Source organism: Mycteria americana, chromosome 5 (assembly GCF_035582795.1).
Source record: "Mycteria americana isolate JAX WOST 10 ecotype Jacksonville Zoo and Gardens chromosome 5, USCA_MyAme_1.0, whole genome shotgun sequence".
Taxonomy (NCBI): domain Eukaryota; kingdom Metazoa; phylum Chordata; class Aves; order Ciconiiformes; family Ciconiidae; genus Mycteria; species Mycteria americana.
Window position 1 is genome coordinate 58,480,704 of NC_134369.1, and position 19,378 is coordinate 58,500,081.

General features: G+C 36.6%; 1 protein-coding gene across 4 annotated transcripts in view; it reads left to right on the forward strand.

Annotated features, from left to right (window-relative positions):
• Positions 1-4,356: 4,356 nt before the first annotated feature.
• Positions 4,357-19,378, forward strand: part of VRK1 (VRK serine/threonine kinase 1) — a 36,633-nt gene continuing 21,611 nt past the window's right edge. For 2 of the 4 annotated variants that reach the window (XM_075503554.1, XM_075503556.1), the window contains exons 1-7: positions 4,361-4,494; positions 10,550-10,711; positions 11,992-12,047; positions 16,438-16,507; positions 16,894-16,981; positions 18,404-18,512; positions 18,653-18,745. In XM_075503554.1, the coding sequence (XP_075359669.1) occupies positions 10,555-10,711; positions 11,992-12,047; positions 16,438-16,507; positions 16,894-16,981; positions 18,404-18,512; positions 18,653-18,745 (573 nt within the window). In that variant the 5' untranslated portion in view covers positions 4,361-4,494; positions 10,550-10,554. Of the gene's footprint in view, positions 4,495-7,712; positions 7,734-8,076; positions 8,084-10,549; positions 10,712-11,991; positions 12,048-16,437; positions 16,508-16,893; positions 16,982-18,403; positions 18,513-18,652; positions 18,746-19,378 lie in introns of all 4 variants that reach the window. The other 2 variants (XM_075503557.1, XM_075503555.1) reach the window with 2 other exon arrangements.

A 19,378-nucleotide genomic window follows, 5' to 3' on the forward strand; every position in this document is an offset into this window, starting at 1 on the left:
GAGGAGAACTTAGGTAACAGCCTTATCTCATGTGTAATTTTCTAGGCAGACGTGTAATAACTTTATTGAGCAAAAAAACTGTCTCATCAAATGGATTGAATATTCAAAATAATAGTTGATTCTCTCTGGTTTCTTATACACTGCATTCTGAAGGAATTAATAAACAAAAATTCAAATTCCTATCTAATCAAACACAAAAATTAGTCTAACTTGTAAAGACACCTGAAAAGATCTTCAACACGTGGCAAAACCAATTTTGTTCCTAGCTACCTTTTAACAGCACTTAGACACAATAGGATGTTGTACTGGTCTCCTAAAACACACACAAGCTCTGAGGTTACCAGGCAGATCATCTTAAATACTCTTAGAATGTATATTAATGGATGAACAAAGACAACTCCGGAGTGCCATACTGCTATTCTTAGAGAATACTGACTACCCTTTTAAAGTTTAATAAAAGTACATTAGAGGAAAAAACCCACACCCTTAATTTAATTTATACACATCTTTCCACTGAGGAAAATAGTGTGAAATGTGAATGAGAGGAAAAAAAGAAAGTAAGTTTGCAGTAATCACATTTTTTCCCTAGTGTCAGTATACTCACACTGCAGAATAACACATAGATATGATGGGAAGTATAATTCTTTGTACACCACAGTAGGTACACTGTGGGCGGATGGTAACACAAGGCTAACTGAGTCAAGAACTGCTTCTTGGAACGTGATCATACCACTGTTCCTTCTCAAACTGTTTATGGCCTCTGACCACCAGGTTTTTAGCAAAACTTTTTTGGTCTAGCACTTCAAGAGGACTGTAATTTGAAGCAAATACTGTGGTGATTTTTAGGAACAGTAATCGCTAATCTCTACTTCTGTCTGTACTCCTCAAACCCCAGTTAGGACAGCTGAGTGCAGTGCGTATGTATTCTTTTATCAAGCAGCTGTGGTGGCATAGACTCCCCATTCATTTTGGAATTGTCTGTTGATTTTTTTTAAACTTTTTTTTTTTAATTTTTGCTTTTTTAAAGCATTGTGTGTAGTATGGCAAGGTGTTTGTGAAATGTATAGCACTTTTCTCATTTTGCAAAGTAGGAAAATAAAAGGACTGCGGATAGGGAATACATGCTGGAGTTCTGAGCCATTTAATTCTATAATTTTTGGAAGAGTGGAAATGTGAAGAACATCATGTAAAAATACCACTGCAGCCTTTAATAATTTTTTAAATCCAAAGGTCATTTAATCTTTCTATAAAGAAATAAACAACAATCTTGTGAAGTTTTATGACAATAATTTTCAAGAACAAAACTCAAGGGGAACGTATTACTTCTACATTTCTAGATTGTTGCTTGCTTACTTGCATCTGTATGTGGAAATGCATGTGTGCGTGTTTCGCTCCAATATTCCCTTCTGATATCTTGCAGACCTTTAGTCCATGAATCACAGCCTGAAAAACACTATGCTAAAGCAGAAGTGAGCCTAACTGAAGTATAACACACTATCTATCTCACTACCTCCAGACATTTGGCATTCCCTTACTTGGTATTTTTACTGGAACTGTCACATTCATGCATTCCTCTGTTGCATTCTACCCAGCCTTGTGAGAAAGCAGTGAACCCACTCAAGAGATTTGGGCTACATTTCTGACCTTGTCTAATAATCTCTGAAGTCCTTAAGCAAATATTTTAATCAATCTATACCTCAGTTTTCTTACTGTAGAATGAAATTTTGAGGCTAAATCATTCAGAACATTTTACTTTTTTTTCTTTTTTTCTTTTTTTTGTGAGGTAGGAGGATTCAAATGTTCTTTATGCGATTTTGAGTCTTTTGAGGAACATTCTTAATATTCTCCTAGTAATAAGGATGTAACTTGCATGTCTTCTGGAACTGATGAGTACACGCAGCTCTCCTGAAAAAGTAGCCATTTGTGAAATGGCTATTCTTCATTTACTCTGGAGATTCACCAGTCTTCTGAAAACTTTCAAGGTTAATCAATCTAAGTTATTTTATGAGATGCTGGTTTTGAAGAATTTATACTACAGTTTGATCACTATCTCTTCAGATGTTCTAGTCAATCCGTATTCAAAATGGGATACCTTTTATCCCATTGCTAAATTAAAAGTATCTAACTGCTTATATACTACAGTAAAGTATATAATGCATATTTACTATATTTAAAAGTAACATTTGAACTCTTCTTAACAGCTGTACCTGTAGTGCACACATAGATTGGATTGCCTATTTCATTTAAGATTAGAGATCTTTTAAGGAAAAGATATAAAGTCCTCTCTCTGGAGAAGAATCAAACACAATTATAAAATCTAAAATCATTCTTAAAGCATATTTCAAAGTTGTAGTTAGCACATTCCAGGAATGCTCTTACTACTCATTACAGTGAAGGATGATAATAAGAAACCCATCCTATGCTTTTGATTTTTGGTCAATACTTGCTTTTCTGAGATCTAGTCAAAAAATTCACAGTATATAGGGAACATCTGAGAAAAGTTGTGGCCACTTCAGATTTGGTTAATACTTGAAGAATCTCCAGCTGTAGCAGCATTAAAGCAAATGCATCCAGATTGGCTAAAGAAAAATCCAGCCCTTTAGTGTATGGAAACATAATATATAAAAGTCTCTGCCCTGATAGTTTATTGGCAGAATCTCATGCTTTTGTTAATAAGAAGTAGGATTGGTATATTGAAACTGTGCCTTTTCCTTAAAACCAAACTGATTATTCCGGCTGAATGGAGAAAAATCAGAGGCACAATGAGGTCCGCGTTTCTCTCTTCATGCAAGAAAAAGAATATTTTTTGGCCAAACTTTTAGATGGGATAGCAGAATTTACTTTAGATCTCTATGGTCTCATTGTTAAGACTGTTTTCAGACTGACATCCTAAAGATTAGCTTTTCATTACAGGAATGAATGGAATATCTATTAAATTTTTCATTTTATTTTCTATATCAGCATCTTAAAATATTTTCATGATCCCAGTAATCTGATATTAAAGAGAATAATATATTAAAGAGAATAATATTAAAGAGAAAGTGAAGTGCTATCATGTGTGGTAGTGTCCTCCACTTCTTTCAAACAATCTTTTGGTCTTTCCTATGCACGGTAATACTCTGTAACATTCAGAACAGCTCAGACTCTTGAACATCTGCAGGATTCCTAGTATACATTTCTATTATTCCTAATGTAGCCCAGGGTTTCAAAGAAATATTCTATATAAGTACTACCATGATGAACATACTATGGAATGATAGTTCTTAGTTTGTTTTAAGCTATTTAGTACGTCTAAAATTGCAGCATGTGAAGATGGTGGCCATGAAAACATAATGCTTTTTCTAAAGATTGAAACCCTCCAGCAAATTAGCAACACAAAAACATTGTCCTTTCATTTTCCTGCCTCATTCCCTAAATCTCCTGTTTTGGCATGCCTTTAATCTTCCATACCTGTCTCCCACTTCACAGCTCAGCAGAAGCAAGTGTGGGTGTGCACGCATTTGTACCTGAGAACAAAAGGAGATGCAGTGATACCGGATGACAAACGGATCAGACCTGCTAGGTGAACCAACGCTGTATGATTTGACTTGGACCTGAAGAAAAGGAGATTAGGATGGGAAGGAAAGAGAATCAGAAGAGGAAAGAGTCAGAATCCATGCTGACCCTTCAAAGACATGGGTTCTTTTTCATAAAACTTTGCAATGATGATTAATTTTGCAAAACGTTCTTGTACACTCAAAACAATTTAAGTATCACAGAATCTGTCAAAAAAAATTGTCAGGGCTAAATAAACACAGGCTTTGTCAAAGCGTAGACAAAAAGCTTCTTCGGAGTCAGGAGAATCTCCATTGCACAACTGTGGGAGACCTTAGCAGGTAAAATCAGAGAGTCTGACAGGTAAGTAGGAAAGTAGGTAAAATCATGAGGTACTTAATGGTATGTTATGAGGCAACCTGCAAGTGCAGGCTCTGGCGCTGGGTTGGCTGGAGGGGTGGGTTTTGGCCTGGGCATCAGTCATACAAGATGGAGAACTACTGCGTTACCTTGTCCCCCGGACACCCGGCAGCCTGTGGCTTGCCCTGTTTCCCAGACAGGGGTTATCGCCAGACGGCATCAGCCTGACAAAGGCCTCTCCAAACTTATTTTGGCTTAAAACGCCGAGATTTCGTACAGCTACCGTGTAAAAGGCTTCAGCTCTTGGCCCATCGCGGGCGCGGTGCCTGCTGGGAAGTGTAGTGCGTGACCGCCGCGGGCGGCTACCCGCGGTGGTCACGCACTACACTTCCCAGCAGGCACCGCGCCCGAGGCGGGGCGAGGGCGGGCGGCTGTGGCGCGGCGGCCCAATGGGCGCGGGCGATGGTGGGAGGTGAGCACCGGGGCGGGCGGGCTGCCTCAGGGCTCTTCGCAGTGCGGGAATTTCGGACGGGGCGGAAGGAGCGGCGGCCGGGCCTGGGCACGGAGGAGGTATTGGAAGCCGGCGTCTGCTTTTGGCGTGTAGGGTTTTTTTTAACGAGGTGATTTTTGGGGCGCTGTTTCGCCTCCCCTTCGGTCTGCCGTGCATCCTCGGCCCTTCTGGCGCGTTGCGGCCGGGTTTTCCCGCTTCCTTCGCTAAGGAGGCTGGTGGTACCGCCGGGGCCCGCTCGGGCCCTGTTCCTCCCTCTCGTCTGCTACCGGGGGTAGGGAAGGCGCCTTCCCTGCTGCCCCCGTCCCAGCCCGTGGCGCCGGAGGCATCTTCCTGGGCCGGCAGGGAGGGAGAGAACGGGGGCAAGTGGGTAAGAGTTCCCTCAGTTTCACCCCTGGGGGTCTGCTGCACCCCCCTTCCCCCGCCTTCATGGGCTGTTCGCTGTAAAGCTGCCTTTTGGTGGCAGCGGCCTAAGTTGCTTTCCTTCGTGGTTTTTTTTGTTGTTTTTTTTTAAGCACTAAAGCGAGGTGAAGAAGGTGGAGTAAAAGCTATACTCAGTACCACTTTGAGATTTGTCACCTTCAGGAACATCCCCGTGTGGCTAACAACCAAAATATCACCTTGGTTGGGAGGCATTCCTCAGTTTTGCTTTAAAGTAAATGTAATTTTTTTTTTTTTTTTACATACAAACCTACAAATCGCAAATAAAAATTTGCAATTTTAGGATCAGAACAGGCCTGTTGTCCAAGAACTGGGCTAAGCTGGTTTCTGTCTGTCAGTGGTTGTGGTTTTTCTTCCTTTTCTATTTCTCACCATTTGCCTTCCTTGTTTAAGACTTACACACTTGCAGGCAGGGTGAACCCTGTTTTCTTTGGTTTTCAATTTGTGCTTAAGGCTTTTATTAATTCATAGGGAATCCATGGGCCCTTTTTATCATTAGCAAAAATATAGAAGCTGTTGTAAAGCTTCCTGTAGCTATTACTGTGTGGAAAGACTTGTGCCTTCCTCTGTAGGAATAAGCTGTCCACTTAATTCTTGGGGATAATCCTCAAATGAGGTAGGATTCCTAATGAATTTCAGAGCTGTTGATTTTTATACAGTGTGCCAAACTATCAAAAAGCCTTTAAGTTAAGTGTCTCGCATGCGTAGGTACTTGTTGGTTTGGTGGTGATGTGATCTGGAATGACAGATGATTTGGCACCTTATAAAGCTTACTGTGTTCTTTATTGCAATAGCTGAGTGATGCTCATGATTTTCAGGAGAACCTTAAATTCTGTTCAAAAGAAGAAAATGTATTCTTGAGAAGGCAATTTAAAATTAGTTAGCAACACAGTAATTCCTCTTGTAAATAACTTTCCTATCTGTGAACAAGCTGCATTCTGAAATTTTAAAAAGTAATTTCAATGTTTTTTAAAAAAAAAAAAAAAGAAAAAAGTGATCAGTTTGCTCAGTATGGTGCTATTGTGATGAAATGCTTCTGGAAGAAACCAGTCTGACTTGCCACACAGCAGAAATACTTCCTTCAAGATATATTTGATTTATATTAATTTCAGAGTTTTATTGAGACTGCATGCTAACAAAAATTGAGAAGTGGCTATTCATATTTATTTTAAGAGTTCAAGTATCACTAGAGCAGCAACCATTACAGACAATGTTTGTAAAGATAACACCACTAATAGCACTATTGATGCAAAATTGTCTGCATATCTCAGGTACAGTGTATTTAGTTTCTTCCAAGATATTTTATTAGGGAGAAGCAGGAGAAATAGCCTTTGTAGTACTAAGAGGCTTTTGGAGAGAGTTTAGACAAATAGACATCTGTTATTCGTACTTGTTAGTAGAATCTTTGTTTTGAGCATATTGTAGCCACATAAAATGCTGCTGTTTACAATCATGCACCTTGAAAATTGTTCTTGTCAGATACCTTAGCTAAGTAGGGTCAGGTCTGTTTGATACTTGAATGATAGTATAGTACTTGACATCTATGCCACTCTGTTTCCAAGGACTTCAGCATGGTTGCAGGCACTAATGAATTAAGCTTCACAGTACCTGTGGGATAGAAAATATTTCCATTTACTGATGGGGAGAGGTAATTGAGATGCAGGAAAGTTAAAGGTGATTTTTTTTTGTGTGTGTGTATGAATTTTTAAAGGTGATTTTAGGGAGAAGTAGATGACTTTATTCCAGTTGTGCAATGTACAGTAGGCAGCTCTACATTGTTTGCTGGTTCATAAGTTTCCTGACAAACCTCTCGTTTGCTGTATCGTGAGTTGAAAAGCACATAGAATGATAGAATTCTCACGAAAATGTCATTATCTTTTTTCATTATTTTTGTCTCTTTTTTTCCCCAGTTCTATATTTTCATGTAGAAAATTTTTGCTGTCTCCAGGTGTTTTTGGTTTCAGTCAATAGAAGATCTTTGAATGGATTTATCCAAATAAATGTGAAAGCATGTGCAGCCATTGCTTAAATATTTCCATGGATAACAGCTTTTTTGCAAAAGAGTGAGTGCTTAGTATTGTGCGTGCTGCCCATTGAAAGCGATCAGTGTTTGGCACCTATGGCCTACTGATAGTTTGACCAACTTGTAAGTAGGCACAGTGCCATCTTAACAGATGGATATGAATATAGACAGCCAAGAAACCATGTATGTGTATCTAGTGCATTTGTTAGGGGCAGGGTTCCCAGCTGGGGATGTTCAAACTTATGTCCATTTTGAATTTTTGCTTTTATGGATAAAGGGAAGTTGTCATTAGTTTTGGTTTTTTTGTTGTTTTTTTTTTTTTTTTTAACTAAATACCTTCAGGCATACAATTATTGACCACATTAAACAAAAAAAGTAAAAAAAAAAAGGGGGGGGGGGAAACACTAGCTCCTTCTTTTAATGCTCTTGAGGAGCTATTTTAAGTAAACTTAATTCCCTTTTAAGTGAGGCTACTATCAAGAGACTCACTGTGAATGTCAAAAATGCGAAGCGTATCAAGTTTTATTTCACTGGCTTGCTAGCTTTATTGAGAAAGAGGCTACAAATTTTTCTTTTACTGGACAGCAGTCTGTCCAGCATTCAAGCACCAAAGTGCATCTGTCCAAGTCTCGCTGGAATTATTTGTAGTAACTCAGAGGTCAAGGGATGCAGTCCTTCAAAACCTCTTCATGTCTTTTATATTGTTCTTAGCTTGAGGACAGTATGCTCATTTTGTATATGTTTTTGTACCCTTTAAATGACAGTGAGTGTGATCTTGTCCCACATCTGAGTCATTAGGCAATACTGCTGATTTTTGCACTTTCTTTTTTTCCTTATCTGAGTCAGTCTTGGGGCTCCAGAATTCTGGTTTATTTTGCCATTACCACTTCTAATGGTTTCAGTCTGTCCTTTGTTTTAATCCTTTTCCTGATCTGGGTGTCCTGAGAAGCTGCTTAAAGGTCTGCTGTGATCTTTTTGGCCTGCTCTTGTAAGTGATATCAACACGTAGCCATTCCTACCACTCTCTGTTCCTTCTGGCACTTTGATCCCATTACATTGTCATTGGTATGGTCTTAGCTGAGCTAGCTAGAATTGCATTTGGTGCTTGGAAGTCGCATTTTTTTCCTGTAGAAAATCTGGAGGAAGAACCTTCCTCTAAGACAGTACAGTATGTATCACCTTGAAGATTTAAAAAAAAAAAAAAAAAAAGAAGAGGTGTAAAGAAAGGAGTTTCTTGAAGATAGGGTAGGGATAAAGCTGTGGGTAGAGTTAGTCTTAAAATTTAAGTGTAAAATGTCAAAACTCTATCTTGATTATAGGGAAGAATGTTACTGTATAGAAGTAAGTGGAAATATGGGAAAGTAATGCAGAACTAAAACATCCTGTTTTGTGATAAAGAGGAAGCTTGTGCAATGTAGGTACTGATGAATACCAGTCTCTTCCTGTGATGTGGGTATTTCATAATCCTGTTTTGTTGAAGTTCCTTGTTTAACCACAGTAGTTGTTCAGATGCGGTTCTATGACACAGAGATACTTCTCAGATTAATAAGGACCCTGAAAAAACAGAACTTTTCTTTGGCATGGAATCATACACCTTCTCTTCTGCATTTATTCCTATATTGAATGACTGTGGTGTCTGCAGACTTCTTGGTGCCAGAGTCCAATACTCTCTGACCGGGTTCTTTTAGATCTTCCACGTATGGAGGATGTAATATTTAATATCAAATTTACTTATTTGAAGACAGTTGATGCTATACGGGATTTCTGATTTAGGAGAGTGATACAAAATATATTGAAAACAATACAAATGTAAATTACATTTGGCAAAATACGGCAATTGCAAGACACAGTTCAGTCACAACACCAGTGTGATTCTTGTTGCAGTTCTCTATAATATGCTCACTGTCACAATACTGGCGTCCCTAGCCACCGGGAACGAATACCTGAGTTGAAGCCAGCTCAAGCCCATTGCTCTCTTTGTAATTCTTTTTAGTTCTTTAGTTGTTAAACTCTCATGTTGGGTTGAGCCTTGTATTCACTCCCCCCATGCTGGTCTGGCTAACTCGGGGAGACTTTTACACCACCATTTGATCCACTCAACAATTTTGAGCTCCACTCAACTGTTGTTTAGCTGTTTACCTAAAACAAAGGCCACCCTCCGGTCCCTTTATCACCGGAGCTCCTTGGGCACATCACTGCTGTCCATCTCCATGGAGTGTTCCATCCATTGTCAGGCTGTATTCAGTCACATTCCACCCCTAGCGGTTTGGTCAATTACAGCTGCAGACTTGAGTATTAGTGGACAGAATAACATTTTCAGGAAACTTGACAGTTATTCTTGCATTTCGTAAGTAGAGAAATGGGTATGGGCTGCTCTTTTCAGACAGTAGTTGGGTGACAGACATTATTTAGGCAAGAAAATTTCCTGAAGATACTACCCAGTCAGAAAAGAGGCTTGTAGAGGGGGGAGTGCTTTTGGAACAGCTGTCATAGTTATGTGGTTTTCTATTTGGGAAATTAAAAAAAGTCCTAAAGGAGCGTTAGAACTAAAAGAGGAAAACTGATGTTAAGTAACTGCATTTGGCTTAGGGTTATTGTATTGAGTAGCTAGACTAATGGAAAAAGATATTTTGCTATCCAGAAGCTTCCTGAATTGTGTATTAATATTCCTTCCTGCTTCCCCAAGCAAAATAAAATAATAATAATAAAATCCCACCAGTCAGAACAGTATCTTTTAGAAAATAACTGCGGCTCTGTTTGTATGCCTTTTATCTTCATAAGGAAGAGGGAAAGATCAGTTCTTTGTAAAACAAATCATGAAGGCCTTTCATGTAAAGAGACCTAGTGCACTCTTTGCCATATTGTGGCTGCATATTCAGTAAGTTCTTTTACTGAATCCAAATCTGGCTCTGCTAAAAACTCAAAACATTTATTTGCTCAAAATGAGGCCCGTTCTGCAGAAAGATGCACTTGTTTGGTTCCAGTGGGCCATTATGTTATTTCAGGAAATATTGCTTATGTGACACCTGAGGTTGGGAGAAGGCAACAGTAATACTTTTACATTTATGATCTCAAAATAGGTAGTTATGTACTAGTTTGTTGATGCTCTACTAAATGCTGCCCTATGAACAATAAGCAGACTCTCATTTTTGTTACTTGCAGTTATATAGGAGAAAAAATAATTAACTGTTTGAATGGCTTAGGTTTTTTGGTATTTTTTACAGCTAAGAGGAATTCCTCATATTATTACTGAGGACTTGGACTATATGACACTTGTTCAATAAGCAAGTTTCACTCCAGGAAAACTGATGAGCATTATTGCATTAATTTACTTTTTTCTAAGTTTAGACTTATGATTGGTTGTGAGTGATTGAGTACGATAGATTCTGAGATTTTTCTAGCATGTATTATACAAGGTCTTCTAAAAGATTTCTCTTGTGAAGATTTTTTCTGTCAAATTTTTTTGTGATGTCTGGAAAAATTAGTTGGTTTTCACTTAGAATTCATGCCAATGAAACTACTTACTGTATTTCTTTTAAAGTATCTTTGTCATAACAAATTAAAACTTAAACAATCCATACTTTTTCATGCTTCTAACAGATTTCTACATAAAATAAGTCTGGTCAGCATGTAACCTATGCTGTTTTTTTTCTTTTTCCTTCCCTTCCCTCGTCTCCCTACAGGGAAAATGCCATATAATAAGAAGACTGCTGGAAAAAGAGCCCCTGCAAAAAGGAAACTTGCTGAAGTGTTTGCTCTGGGGGAGGTTCTAGCAGATACATCTAGAAAAGAATGGAAATTAGGTGTCCCTATAGGGCAAGGCGGCTTTGGACGCCTGTACCTTGGTAAGTGTAGTTATCTTTGATAATGCTTTAAAATGGAGAGTGAGATGTTTATCCTTATTCAAAGCAATGAAAAAATGATGCTAAATTAGAAACACAGAGAGTCCTCAAGTTTTTTTGGTGGTGTTTTTTGTTTTTTTTTTTTTCCTAGAACCTTAACTTTGTTCATGGTGTTGGAAAAAAAAAAAAGAAAAGTGTGGACAAATGGTCATTGTAAGCACTGTGGTTGCATGAGATTCTGGTGGTAGTTCATTCATTCTTTTAAACTAAAATCTTTATTACTTTTTAGCAGTGAAAGGATAGTTTAGTATTTATTTGAATTTGATTTTTGGTCTGGCTGAAAGAAGGAGTTTTTGCATAAGTGTCCTTATATCACAAATTCTGAACTGAAACTGTCTAAGTGTATTCTGTGTAGGCTACTGATCAGCCAGTATTTTGGCTGATTTTGACTTTGTTGCTGCTTTTGACTTTCTCATTGCCTTGTGAACCTCTGACATAAGTCATATACTTTTTTATGTAACCAGTGCTCAAAACAAATTGAAATCTTGGACTTTACAGTTTAAAGCTTCAGCACAGATCTTGTTTTGCAATGCGGTTTATTGAATTCAAGGAAAACTTCTTTTAGTGGGTAGTGTTCCATACTTAGTATCTCTGCTGTTTGAATAGATAAGAGAGGTCTTGACGATACCTCAGGGAATTAAAAAAACTTGATCACCCATAGTCATTTTCCAAACAATTTTGAAGGGATGAAAGTTAATGTGACCATGATAATAAGGTTTTCTTTTACTATACATTTATGGTCTTCCTCCTCTTGGTGAAAAAGTTGCACTGAATTCATACTGAGTTGAAAAAAAAAAAAATTAATAACGTGTCCTGCTTTCAAAATGAACAAACTGCAGCATAAGTGGATTAAGAAGAAAAACAGGACCAGTGGATGGCTTCCTGACGAAGGAGTTCTCTACTCTTTACTCAGCCTTGCTCAATGAGCTACTAAATTTACTGAGACTGGAGTTCCTGCTCACTCTGAATAATAGGAAACAACTCCTTTATTTAGTAAACTGTCTGTTCTCCTCAAACAGAAGGGAGAATGCAAGACCATATCCATATAGAGTAGTCTTGCCATATAGAGTAGTTCTCTTACCCATAAAGTCTAAGGTACTGATACATGTTCACATCAGTACTTAATTGCTTTGTCATTTGTTTGGCCATGCTGCATAGCAAATAAGTGTATGTTTTATGATAGTTTCCTCTCCTACTACTAATAAATGCTTCCTTTTTAACAGCTGATGTTAATTCTTCAAAGTCAGTTGGCAGTGATGCACCTTATGTTGCAAAAGTGGTAAGAGAGCATTTGAATCTTTACTTCACAACTTGAAAATGTTTGTCCTAGAATAGCATGTGTAATTTAAAACATCTTCTGAGTGAAAATAATACAATTGCATAGTGCTGTTTAAAATTAAAGTAAGTGTGGTGATCTAGAGGAATGCTGCTGAGAATTGGGACTCCTATGTATGAGGGCGGATAATGGAACATCAGCAGAGTTGAAAAAGGTTCGTGAAATGGATCAGATTCTGTTTCATTTGCTGCTTCCTGTAAACAGCCCAAATATCACAAAATGAATGAAATCTGCCTAGCTTTTGGAGAATGTCTGTGATTCAGCACTGAGTCTGTGTGAACTGTTGCTCACCACTGGATGTTGGTAAGCTGACAGATGGCTTGGGAGTAGAAACAGCAAAACTTTGATTCCCGAGGTCCCCACAGATATGAAGTCTTTTAAATGTTTTATCGTAAAACACATACATGTTCTAATTTCTATTGAATTAAAATGGCATTGACAGATAGGTTTTTTTTAACCTAATGATTAGAGACAAGAAGCAGCATTGCTGATAGCTCACTTTTAGCCCATTGTAGCAAATCAGCAAATTCTTTTTATTAGTTGCAATGTTCTTATGTTTTTAATTAAAAAAAAAAAAGATTTATTTAACTTGATTTGGCTATAATGTTCTCTTCCTAAGGTATAAAGTATTTTTTCTTAAATTTTGCTAGATTATTTTGTATAGATCCTACTATTATATATGATTCCCTGGTAAAGTCTTAGGAAAAAAACTGGGAATATGGGAATAGCCATAGCAGATCCAGCCTATTCATTATATTGGTGGTACTTTTTGTCCTGTGGCAAAAGCAAATACCAGAGAACTGTACAAGAACTTCATGGTGTAAAAAATTAGTTCTTCAGTACAGTTCAGAACTGCAATGTTTTAATCTTTTATTTATTAAACTATATGGCGATACTGAAACACTTTACCGCAATAGCTGGCCACTTATGTAAATATGTTAATACTTTTAACATTTGTTACTGAAACTAAAAGATCAGGTTAATTTAGAATAAAATACGTTTTAGTTAGTATGTGCCTTTAATCTTGATATTTATATCTGCTGACTACAGGGAAATTCTACAGTACTGGTTTTGATACTGTTCAGACAACCCAAGATAGTGTTGGTGATGACCCTTTTTCCGAAATGTTGTCACTTGCTGAAAAAAGCACTGCTTACGATGCAAATGTCAAGCTACCACACTTTCAACATCAGCGTACTGCTGCTGCCTTAGGTGTTTGCAGGCAGGAATTCCACACAGACCAGGAGCCCCAGCCTGCAGCTGTTGCATGGTGGTAACCTGCTTTTGCATGCCCAACCTGTGCCATCGAGGGCAGGGGGTGGGTGTCCATTATGCAGGAGCTGTGGCCTGTTTTAGAGGCAGGTAACAGACGTTCACGTTATTAGCAATGGCTTGCATACAGGAGGGATTGGCTCCTAACTACTGGCTCAAGTTTGGCCTGTTCAGGAAGCAGAGCGCCATTTAACTTTCATGGGAGAATCCGGTTTGACTTGCTTGGAAAATCATCAGATATGCATTATTTTATGCTGTGCGTAATTGCTGTCCTTCTCTTTCCCTGAGCCTGAAACCTGTCCATCTGCTTCTCTTCTCCTTCGCTTTGGGCTCTGAATATAAGAAGAGTTGACATAACTTTTGGGTTGCTTTTATGCTAGATTCACTTTGTTGCAGCAATTTGTAAACACCCCCATTGCTAATCTCCCAGATGACTACTCACTTTTAATTTGTCTTTTATAATTTTGTCTTTATGGCAATAAAGAGTAGCCCCAGTCTTTGTGCTGCCCTCACAAATGACCCATAACATATTATGCCTCTACAGTCTAGTATAACACAACCTCGGATAAGGGCCTATTTTCTGATGCCTGGGTGATTTCTAGTTGATCCATCAGCTGAAGCAAAGTGGTTAACAGCTTTGAACAATTATTACTGTTTAACAAAATATGTGCTTCTATAGTAATGTTCTTCAAATTAAGCTATTAAAGCGGGATGGAAATTGACTTAGTCTTTGACATACCCTCATAGTATTGATGTCTGAGCAGTACAAAATGAATCACAATTTTTATTAAAAAAAGAAATGCTTTTTAACATGTGGACCTTTCATATGTCATTGTTCAGGAGTAGATGCAGAGTTTAATAACACTTCGTTAAATTGCTGACTGAAAGATCAGAATTCTTAAAATACTACTTGAAGAAATTTGTTGGGTTCCAACACATACTCCATAATATCTTTCATTATGATATCTTTTCTAATTAGACTTTAATTTCAGTTTTGCAAATCATGTGTTTAGAATGACCCTGGACATAAAGTTGTAGAAGTTTGTGTTTGAAGTCTTTCTGGTTTTAGCGTAGCATAAGATGCTAGTATGGCAAATATTGGACATCATTACATGAGCCTTTTTAACACAGCGTATGCGTTTATTTATCTGTATGTAGAATTAATGGTATTATGGGGAAACAGCTTCATAGTCAACATGAAGATCTGTTTTATGGTTAAATCATTTATCCATCCCCTCAAGTATGAAAAGCATTTGAGCATTGCAGCATTTGCTCTGACTAGAGAAAGATATATCTTTTTCAGCACTGAGACATAATTTTTTGTGGAATAATTTATTTAAAGATAAATATTTTAAGAATTAACACCTACAGTTTTTCGCTGCATTTTAGTAAGAAAATAACATTCTTCAAACCTATGTAAATTGAATCAAAAGAATATGTATAATTTATGTTCTAATTAAGTTAGAGTATTAATGGATTATGCTACACAGAAACAAGTGAATAGGTCAAGTAACGTTTGTTCGAGATAACTCCAGTATAAGAATTCAGCTATTTAATCCTTCTTGCCTGTGTATATAATCTCTATATCGCTAATTTGTTGTCCATAGTGGATAAATAACTGAAAGTAAATATGCTTGTACCAAAGTTTATGTGCATTGATCAGGTGGTCTAGCTGTTTGTTTTTTTTTTTTTTTCCTGGTTCATGGCTTAAGTCTGAATGTTGGTCCCACAAGGAGGGGCCAGAAAACTGTCGTCTTGGCTCCATTGTTTATCAGGGCAATGCTGCTGGAGCAAGTGAGGTGGAGATAGGCGGTAGCTTTATAATCAAGTGTCCAGGCCTAGGAGTGGTGCTTAAGCTGGTATTTGTTCTCATTCTGACTAGTCTTCCTACACTGAGCCAGTACATCCGAAGCATGCTAAAAAAGCCCATGTTCATCGGTGTATTTGATCTCTTTATGTTGCTTCGTTAATGTTGGACAGCAGTAAACCTCCATTAGCTGAGTGGTACAGTCTGGCCTTTAGCAGTTTTCTGGATCACTACATCTGCATTTAAAAGTTACAATTAAAACCATTTAAGATTGATGTTATATATCTTGGAACTTTTGCTAGTATGTGATTGTATTCTTTCTGGGTTTCTTTGCCAGTAATCACATACTTCTTTTTGGTTAGATTTTAAGTGTAGGATATTCCAGAATAGGTATTTTCACTGAGATAGAATGAATTTGGTCATATATGAATAACTAGACTAAAATAAATTGCTTAAGCTTATCTCAAAATCAATCACTTAAAAATAGCAAGATCACTTTTTTCTTTTCTGCGCTAAGTTCTGGAAATGTAGAGTCAAGGTACTTGCCCATTTGCAATTCTTGCAGTATTTCAAAACTTTGGGTGTTTTCAAACCAGTTTCTGTCGTGCACTTTACTTGTAATACGTGGTTACCATAGATTTATCCCTAGAAAATGGAGCTGAAATGCCTTCTGTTAGCTTAAATACAAGGTAGACTCTGAAGTCAAAATAGGCGTAGTTCTTATAATGTACTTTAAGAGAAATTGTGAAATCCTCTGTAATTTTTACCTTGATCAACTAATGTATGAAGGGAACAAAATACCTTATCTTCAGCAAGAATTTAACTTTTGTTAAGATTTTTCGTTCAAGTCATTTCAGGTGTTATTTTAGCCTCACTAATGGCTATTGCAACTGATGCAATCCAGCTTTAATCTGGAAAATCTGAGATAATGAATGTTGTTTAATATTCTCTGCTAAACTTTTGCTGCCAATTATTGGTGGTAATTCTATACATTTCAGTTAATTTGTTATTCTTTAATCTTTTGTTATGGGAAAGGATTCTTTGATACCCTTAATGTTAAGCAATTTATAATAAAAATAACTTTCTAGAGCCAACCTTTTTTAAAAGGAACATACTCTATTGAATTTATCGGCACTGGGTAGAGCATTTGAGGGAGAGTATGCTTTTATAGGGTGAATGTTACATTTTGTGAGATTTTAATAATTATTAGGCACTAACACAGCAGTTTTTAACTAATTTTAAATTGTCTTAAAGGAACCCAGCCAGAATGGACCTCTTTTTACTGAGTTAAAGTTCTACATGCGAGCTGCTAAGCCAGATGAAAGTAAGCAGACTATTAAAATGTTTTTAATGAACTACAAGCATTTAGGAAAATAGAGCCTACAGGAGTAAGGTCGAACTTTAAGAGAATCTTTTTAGGTAATTTCAAAATTATTTTTAAATTATTGAAATCTAATTCAGACATATAGTAAAATTAGGGGTTTTTGGTAAGATGTTCTTTATAGTCGTGTTGATGGTATTGTCTAAATCGAAACTTTAGTTGCATCTCTGTCCCTACAATGGATGCATCATTAACTTTTCGGTATATTTTGCATACAAGAAATAAGCAGCTCACATGTATGCAGAAACTGTAAGTGATGCGAGTACTCCCTTTTTATGTACATCTCTACTGATGTGAATTCATGAACTTGTCTTTATTTGTATTTTCAGTTCAGAAGTGGACTAAGTCCCATAAACTGAAATATTTAGGTGTACCAAGATACTGGGGTTCTGGCTTGCATGAAAAAAATGGAAACAGGTGAATATATCTTTGTTGGCATATACTGGGATTTATTTCATCGACAACCACTATCCCTTTTAACCTAATTTACTTTATAAGATTTATTTTCCACTATCTTCATGTTGTTCATTTCTGCTACAAAGTTTCATGTTCCTAACAGGGTGTGTTTAAGGAATAGATGAATAGATAATTTTTTTTCTGTACTCCGTGTGTTACTCATATTTGTGTCTATTACATTCTTGCTGATTTAGTTTTCATTTGTCTTGAACATTGCTGTAATACAGTGATGCTGTATATATGTGGTTTAGAAAGTTTTCATATTTGAATTGAAATAAAGTTACTTCTAAGGTACAAGTCCTTGAATAATACGACTACCTTTAAAGTTTTTCTTCTGGTGTGGTGTGCACTTAGAGTATTTTTACTCACACATATAAATCTATTTTATTTTCCCTAAGGATAGGGGTTTTTGACTTAATTTGTGAGCTAGAATAATTGCTAGTCTCATGTTAAATTTGTCTTAAGTCTAGGGATAATTTTTAGTATTGTTCTATGTCATGAAGGGTTTTTGTTACTGGTCTTGAATGGTATGCCTGTTTATGTAACAGTCCTTGTTTCCTAGTGGGCTTTCTCTATACAGCTATGCTGCAAGAAGTTTTAGTAGTTCTCTGGCAGCTTATAGTAGGTCAGGCTTCTTTGTGTGAACCACTACATAGGGTAGTTGGTATGTATGCCCTAGTACGTCAGAAATATCATAGTTTTGGTAGGTCCTCAACTTTAAAACTAATCTAATGTAAAGACAACATTAATTTTGAGAGACAAAAGTAAATATAACAATTTATTAATTTTTTTCCCAAATAGACTTTTCTTTGCATTCAGTGTTTAATGCATGAGATTCTTTAATATAGCTACTGCGAGCTTTTAAAGTAATAGAACCAGTTTGGCTACAACAATGAATATCAAAACACCTTTGGCAAGTGAGCGAGATTTTTGTTTTTAATAAGAGGTTAAAAAGTTGTAATAGATTTCAACAAACTAACTTTTTTAAGTAACCGTGTTAAATCACTTAGTAATTTATAAAGTAAAAAATTTATTTCTGTAAGTAATTGATGGTTGGTTTTACCTATAGTAGGTTATATAGAATTACAGTACTGATATTTTCCTCTGTGGGTACTTGTTATTGTATTGCATAACTAGCCAGGAATAAAGAACAGTTCTTTTGATGGATGAACTTTTGACTAGCTGATGTAAAAAAGTTAAGAATTGATGTACAACATTAAAAAAAAGTCAAGTATTTCCCATATATGTTTTCTGTGTACCTTTAGTTTATCTTTTGAGAGAGATGTTTTCAATCAGTAATTTGTACAATTAACACATAGATAAAATACTTTGCTAAGTACAATTCAGTAACTTCACTGTTTGTTTTTTTTTCCTTGAATTTAGTTATCGATTTATGATAATGGACCGATTTGGTAGAGATCTTCAGAAGATGTATGAAGAGAATGCAAAGCGATTTTCCCATAAAACTGTACTACAATTAGGCCTGAGAATAGTAAGTTTAAAAAATATATTTTTAAAATCTGGCTTCCCCGTGTAAGTCTTTCGGTTAAATCATACTTTTGTGCTGAGTACAGGTCCTCTGCTGGGTGGAGCTGGGTACTGCATTTATATGACTGTATTTTGTTTTGTTAGCTTGATATTCTGGAATACGTCCATGAGCATGAATATGTGCATGGAGACATCAAGGCCTCAAACCTTCTTGTGAGTTACAAGAACCCTAATCAGGTATTTCTGGTGCATTTTATTCCTCATGTTTTAAACCTTCTATTTGACAACACATGGAAGTGCTTTGAACCTGTGAAATCTAGCAGAAGCTCATTTTTAAGAATGTATATGGTAACATTATTTCTGCTTGACATTTATATCTAGTTAATATTCTACAATTCTTTTTATGCATTTTGCTAGACAGTTATCAAATTGACTATTTGCCCTAAATAATATTCTAGAGAAATTCTCAAGATTAAAAAAAAATTGACTGAGAAATAGGTATTTGCAGGTGGAAGCTTAAAATTATATATCACACTGGTAAATTATGTTTGCCTGTCTGCATTGTTACCTCTTCCTTTGTTCAAGAAATCCATCAGATAAGTGTTCTGTTACTTGGAAAAATTGGTCTTTAAAGTGTTGATTGTTCCACTTGATTTACGGAAGTCTTTCATTTTTCTGCATTTTTAACTCTCTTTACTATTCAAACAACGCATACTAGAGTTTCAGAATTATGTATGTCTACTTGCCCAGATGTTTTAGTTCATGAAATAGGTAAAATCTTGTTTCTCTTAAAGTAACTGTGGTGTTAGTGAGAAGTAATAGTATGAAGTAGTGTTCAAATGGGACAGCTGACTTTAAAGACGGTAGGAC